The following is a 6881-nucleotide window of genomic DNA, read 5'->3' on the forward strand; positions in this document are numbered from 1 at the left end:
TATCTTTTTAAATAATGGTAGCTTGCGCGCACTCGACTATTAGCTCCTTTTTTTTCTTTATATATATATATAACTAAGCATCTATCCTTTCATTGATCAAAAGAAACCATAAAGGTGGTAAGAGATAAATCAAGAATCTAATTTCTTAGTACAAGAAGCTATACTAAAGCTTTAATAGATTCACTAAACAAATCAATCTGTAAACGTGGTAATTATTTTACAAACAATTTGGACTTGTGAAGAAGCAAATAAGGCAATCTCTGCAGTATCAAAACAACCTCTTCTAACTCCCCCACTGATCACAAACAATAGACATGACTGAAAAAAGGCACTGAAAATGCTAGTGGAAGTGAACTTCTAAGTTCTTGTGTAACTATTTCACATTCTGAAGGAACAAATGAGCTTTTGTAATGGTGATCTTTTTGCCAACAACAGTGAAGCATTAAGCGAGTAACTTCCAAATACTCTTTTTCAACTTACTCCAACGCATCGGTTGGCCAGAGGTGTCTCCACATAGAAATCTCTTCGTTGCTCTGAAGCTTCCGAATTCCTCCATAAAATCCATCAGCTTCATTTCCTTCTTCGCGATGATCTTTCCTATCAATGGTTGTTGTTCTCCACCGCGATCCAGGAGTATATTGATTGAACTCTAGAATTACAGTATCTGCAGGTACCACATTGATATTCAGAAACCATGACAACACACTAGAACGAAAAAGTTTCGAGTAGCAAGATTAAAAGGGATCACATTGGCGCTGTAGTGGTTCATAAGATCAAAGATATATAGTATTAGTTTTCTAGTACTGAATTGATTTTTCCTTAGAACAGTTCATATCTGCTAGAGTATGTAATCCTCTTGTTACTCCATTCCCCCGACCCGTTTTTCATTTACAATGTGAGATATTACACCTTTGAAACCTTACATCAAGTTTCAACTAATTGAAAGAGAGAACTTGGCTAAATGAGGCCTTAGAGCGAAATAGATATAGATGATTCGTATAGCTGACTTAAAAATGAAGAACAGTTTTTGATGGATTAAATGAAGGCTTGAGGACTTATCCATTTTTTAGGAGATCTTCTCAACTGACAGAAGGTGTTCAAAGTGAATGTACATTTATTATAGTTTGCTTGCTACTATTACTAAATGGTGGCAGTCCGGTACACTAAACTTCCGCTATGCGCAGGGTTCGAGGAAGGGCCGACTGGACCACAAGGGTCTATTGTACGCAACATTACCCTGCATTTCTGCAAGAGGTTGTTTCCACGGCTTGAACCCGTGACCTCTTGGTCACGTGGCAACAACATTACTAGTTACGCCAAGGCTCCCCTTCCTACTATTACTAAAAGATGAGTTTAAAATCTATGTAATATTTAATGGATGTAGAGTTAGGGGCAGAAGTTAATCTTTTGAATTATGAAAGATCTTGACAAACTTCACAAAAAGAGAGTAGTGTTTGAAGCAATGCATGCTGGTGTACTAAATGTGAAACTAGGACTTTAGGATTCACCAATATCAGTTGATCCAAGAATAGTAAGACTGAGAAAATAAAAAATCTTGGATCAATACAATAATCTCAATATTAAAAGGCAGAATAATTCCAGCTCCATAAGAAAGAATCATAGGCTGAGAGAATTACAAGTCTCTTTCAGTTTGGTTATCATTAAATATGCTCCACTGAGACGGCACTTATGATCATGTTGGAAGAAAAGATGACAAACTGAATAGGACTTTGTCTTGGGGACCAATTGTGTGGCATAAAAGATGGGCCCACATGCAAAATGAAGGGAAGAAAAGGTTTATTTTGTGATAATGAACAATTGACAAAAGAGAACAGATCGGTACACTAAGCTCCCGCTATGCACAGGGTACAGGGAAGGGCCAGACTACAATAGATACGTAGCTTTACCCTGCATTTCTACAATAAACTGTTTTCACGGCTCGAACCCGTGACCTGCTAGTCACATGGAGGCAACTTTACCAGTTACGCCAAGGCTATCTTCGATAAGGATGAATTGACAATTTCATCAAAAAAATTTAAAGATGTAAAGCACGTAGACTACAAACAAGTAATGTGTCATACTCAAATTATATTCACAGCTAAGATGTCTCTCCTATACATGTGTGTACGAAAATCTTGAATGTAAACAACTAGGCAAGTCCACAAGCTTTTGTAGGTCCACCCTTTCTTCGGATGGTTAATAACAACAATAATATCGATCTAACCATAATATATGTCTTGTTGTTCTAATAGTGGACCACAAATGAGACTTGTGATCTTGAATTTGACATGCGCGAACGGGAACTGATGTTTACGTTTCTTGAATTTTGGCCCGTTTAGTAATGGAGTTAGTGGTGTACAAGTATATAGCTAAATCTTGGATTTTAGCTCGTTTAATAAGACAGTTGACAGATAAGTGGTAAGTAAAGCTACAGACTAGATTCTCCAACTTAGTGTAAAAGTATATGGCTAAAAATCACTACTAGCTATAGTAGATGTGAAAGGGGAAATAACTCACCACTATCATGACAACGGCAGTAAAACTCATTTCCATCACATGTTTCCAAGTGGCCTACAATACCATACCACCAGCCTGCAAAAGTATGCCCCAAAAATTCAAAGATTGCAAAACCAAAAGATAGATTTGTTCATATCTTCAAGATTCAAACACCAATCAAAGTAAGTCACGTTTCCTAGAAAGAAATTGACAGTGGACTCAAATCAAAAAATAGGAATCCTAAGTTTTTGTTGATCAACTGATGCAACTTTCTACCAAACAAGAAAGACTGGCCACCTTCCATTTGAAAAACAATGACTTTCTCCAATTCATTTTATACTGACCGCGATTGGCTTTTTACACGTACCAAAAGAATCTTTAGAGCTTGTAATTTGAATATTTCATGACATTTCATTAATCATAAGATCATATACAATGGAAGAGATGAGTAGGAACTAGGAATTAACTGTTCATAGCACACCCAACATGTACTGCTGAAAATATATCCCCAAATTCATCAATAGTGAAAAAGTTCCACTATGTCCATCAAAAAGTTGTGGTCAATTAAGGCAGGCTTAACAGTTGAACACGTTTTGGGAGATCAAGAGAAGGGGACCTTACTTGAAAAAAAGAAAAAGATTCTAACAAGTTGGAAATAGGACTAGGATTAGTCCTCTTTCCTAGATACTACCAGGAAGTTTGTTTTGTAACACATCATCCACAATTAAGGAACATTAGAATAGTAGCTGACTTCACCAAAATAAAATAAAGGACAGTCCGGTGCACTAAGCTTCCGCTATGCGCAAGGTTCGGAGAAGGGCCGGACCACAAGGGTCTATTGTACACAGCCTAACCCTACATTTCTGCAAGAGGCTGTTTCCACGGCTCGAACATGTGACGTTCTGATCACATGGCAGCAACTTTACCCGTTTACACCAAAGCTCCCTTAGACCAAAATACAGTATGGCAAAAAATTACACTAAATCAAAAAGAATGAAAATGGTAGAGAATGTTGGAAGAGTTAATGGAGGAACAAACCATAAGGAAATTCTTTGTTTCTTCTCCATTGAATCTCAATGTGATCACCAGGGCATAATTCAGTTAAGCAATCAGAGATATAAAGATCATGTGGAGAAGTATCAAGAGGGGGAGCTCTTAATCTATCCCATGTTACACCTGTCTCTATTGCAATTGCCCTCCTTCCATGTGGAGGATATCTGCAAAATAAATTATAGAAACAAAACTAATTTTTCACAACTCATTTACATATATTATTACAACAAGAAAAGCATTTCTTGAACTTCTAATTTCATATGTAGCAAAAAGGAAAGTAACAGGAACTTATATCTAACTTACAATCAGTGGCCGGAGTCAGTGGACAAAGCCGGAAAATTACAATGTATAGCTAGGTCAAAAAATTATTTTCATGTATATATACTATATGTTACTCCCCTAATTAGCCTCTTCGTGTATTTAACTTCTTTATATTTTGACACCTATTAGTGAAATTTATGGCTCCGACACGGCTTACAATGACAATTCCACTGGTTTTAGCCCACAAAAAGAGGAGAGACATTTAAGAATCAAGATTTGTGAGTATATATTTCCAATTACCTAGCCTGGAAAGTGTCAGTTCTTAGATCATAGCTAAGCTCAGCATCATAGCAAGATAGCATAAAACCAACATGCCCATTCTGCAAATTAGAAACAGAGAAAATAATCTTATTAACAGTTACATTTCACAAAAGGAAACGATTCAAACTGAAGATTTGAAGGAAGAAATTTGATGATACCTCTCGATTGTAAACTTGAGCAGGGAACCAAAACTTGCCAGATTCAAGAGCAAGATACCAAGACATAACTGAATCAACAGGTGGTGGGGTATGTTTTTTCTTGATACTACTAATGCTAGAATTAGATCTACTAACTAATGAAATAGGCCAAAACTGAGAGAGGTAAGTCATAAAACCTCTTTGTTTAGCTTGGTTAAAGAAACTTGAATCATTTCTTGAAGCAATACGCCACTGCCATTCCCTATAAGCAGCAGGTCCAATAACTCTACCCCATTTTTCTTTCATATGTCTTTCCCAAAGATAATCACTTTTGCATTTCTCTTTCAGAAAACTACAAACACTGGCCATATTGCAAAGTCCCTCAGGGGGGAGCCTCTCAAGAATACAATCCAAAGCCAATTCAGGCAAATCAAGAACAGACATTTCTGAATTTCGATCAACATTCTCTACTCTAGAGCTGAAACTCTTTCTCCTAAGTGACATTCTTGAAATAATAAAAGGGATAAAACCAGCTTCCAAAAATCCTTTCTTGAAAGGTTTCAAAATCAAGAAATCTTTCCAAAAATAGATTGATAACAATCTGACCTCAGAACTCCATAAGGGAAGTGGTTTAAGGGAAAGAGACTTATAAAGGAAAGTGATGAAGGTGAAGCAAGTTATCAATAAGAAAAGCATTTGAAAAAGGTTTTTGATGATTCAATTTAAGCATAAATCATGTGGGGAGAAGATCAAAAGTTAGGTAAATAAATAGAAACTCATTTGCTTTTACTCTTTCTTCCTACTATATAACAATTATTAAACTACAACTCTACTTAAAAAGGAGATAAAGGGGATCCCCACCAATCCCTTCCAAAAATACAGGTTTTATCCTTCTATTGGTTTGATGAAGCCCACCAAAACAAAGAGTGGGCCTCACCACAAGTCTAACAAGATTGACTAAAAACAAAGCTTTAACTAAATAAAATCTATTACTATATACACAATCCTTTTACTCTTATGAGCAAAAAGAAATAAAACAAAGGATAAGTGGTCACATAAATTTAGACACAACAGCAAAAGGAAAGTGGAATACTTCTCCTCTATTTATGTTGTTCTCAAATTCCCATATCAATAATCCAGTAGAGAGTGCAAGATCAGTTCATATACACAATAAAGATTGGATTTTTTTTTTCTTTTATTGTATTCTAAGATGGGAAAACAGATCTGATATGGGTCTCTGACACCTGGAAAAATCCCCAAATGATGAAAAAAGTAGGAGATAAGTCCAGATACAAAGACCCCTCCTTTTATCAAAAATACCAACTTTTTATAGTACAAATTTATGGGGAACAAACAAAGGTCACCAACCTCTTTCTTGAAAAAATCAAAGATTGTATATTGAAAAACCAAAACTATGTGATTTTATTTATTTAGACTCCCAATTGAGGTAATTATACAAAGGCAAATGAAGAAGAAAATATGGAGATGAATGTAAAAAACAATAATGGATGATTGAAGTATGGAAGTTTTAAACAAGTGGGGTTGTCCCTTTTCAATCATCCACCTAAATTCTTCATCACAAAAAACAAAAAACAAAAAAAATTGACCACTACCCTTTATTTTTCTCACTATTTCTTGGAAGTAAGGGACAAGAAATGGTAAGTTGAGCAAAGAACCAATGAAAACAAGGCAAAAACAAGAAAGCTGAAATGTGTGGTTTATAGTTGAAGAGAAGCTTATGGATTGGTTAGTTTTATTTTGTTATTTTGTGGATTTCAATGCAAAAGTTTTGGATTTGCTCTCCCACAGCAAGTAGCACCGCCCAAAACACAACACCCCTATTGGTTACTACTAACTAACATACACACAAGTGGGAGGAAATAGCGGCTAAACCAGTAAATGCAATTGTTGGTAGTATTATGTGTTATTCTATGATGCAAAATTATAAAAGTAACAATAACAATAATAATAACAAATGCAATTTGGTGCATTAAGTGGACGTTTGGATATAAGAATTGTGAAATTCCGGAAAAAAAAAATGAAAAAAAATTTCAAGTAAAAATTGTATTTAAAAATTAAAGTTGTGTTTGGACATGAATACAATTTGGAGCTGTTTTCAAATTTTTGTACGTGGTTTAAAGTAAAATTTTGAAAGACATCTTTTTGGAGCTTTTTAAATTTCCTAAAAATTTCAAAATTCAATTTCAAGTGAAACTTGTGCTTTTCATGGCAAAATACTGATTCCGAAAAAAAGTAAAAAAAAATCGAAAAAAGTATTTTTTTTTTATGGCCAAACAGAACCTAAGTTCCATCATGTGCGAGTACGAGAAAGTTCATGTACTTTTGGTGAGAAGCAATTTGCTTTTGGCTAATTTACTTAAAAGGCACTTCTGAGCAGCAATTGGTGTTTTGTCAAGCTTTTAAAAACTTATTCTAAGTGTATTTTTCTCAAAATTGCTTTTCAAAAAAGTATTTTTGGAGAGAAACTATTTTTTTCTACTTCTGCTTCTACTCAAAAGTACGTTTTTTCCCTCTAAAAGCTTGGCCAAACACTTCAACTTTGAAAAAAAATACTTTTAAAAAAAAGTATTTTTGGCTTGAAGAAGTCTGGCC

The 6881-nt window shown here is 35.0% G+C and overlaps 1 protein-coding gene across 3 annotated transcripts; it reads right to left on the reverse strand.

Annotated features, from left to right (window-relative positions):
* Positions 1-141: 141 nt before the first annotated feature.
* LOC104087786 (F-box protein At2g32560) lies at positions 142-6033 on the reverse strand. 3 transcript variants are annotated; one of them, XR_011412378.1, is made up of 6 exons: positions 4290-6033; positions 4111-4190; positions 3535-3713; positions 2518-2592; positions 1638-1734; positions 574-1537 (listed from the first exon to the last, which is right to left on the reverse strand). XR_011412378.1 is itself a non-coding variant. In XM_009592344.4 (5 exons), the coding sequence occupies exons 1-5, from the start codon at positions 4962-4964 to the stop codon at positions 477-479; spliced, it is 1197 nt and encodes a 398-aa protein (XP_009590639.1). In that variant the 5' UTR covers positions 4965-6025; the 3' UTR covers positions 142-476. The 3 variants fall into 3 exon arrangements, 2 of the variants coding, with proteins under 2 accessions (XP_009590639.1, XP_018623472.1); XM_009592344.4 differs by lacking the exon at positions 1638-1734 and having other exon boundaries at positions 142-664; positions 4290-6025; XM_018767956.3 differs by lacking the exon at positions 1638-1734 and having other exon boundaries at positions 574-1624.
* Between the last annotated feature and the right edge of the window lie 848 nt (positions 6034-6881).

Source organism: Nicotiana tomentosiformis, chromosome 11 (genome assembly GCF_000390325.3).
Source record: "Nicotiana tomentosiformis chromosome 11, ASM39032v3, whole genome shotgun sequence".
In the NCBI taxonomy this organism is placed as follows: domain Eukaryota; kingdom Viridiplantae; phylum Streptophyta; class Magnoliopsida; order Solanales; family Solanaceae; genus Nicotiana; species Nicotiana tomentosiformis.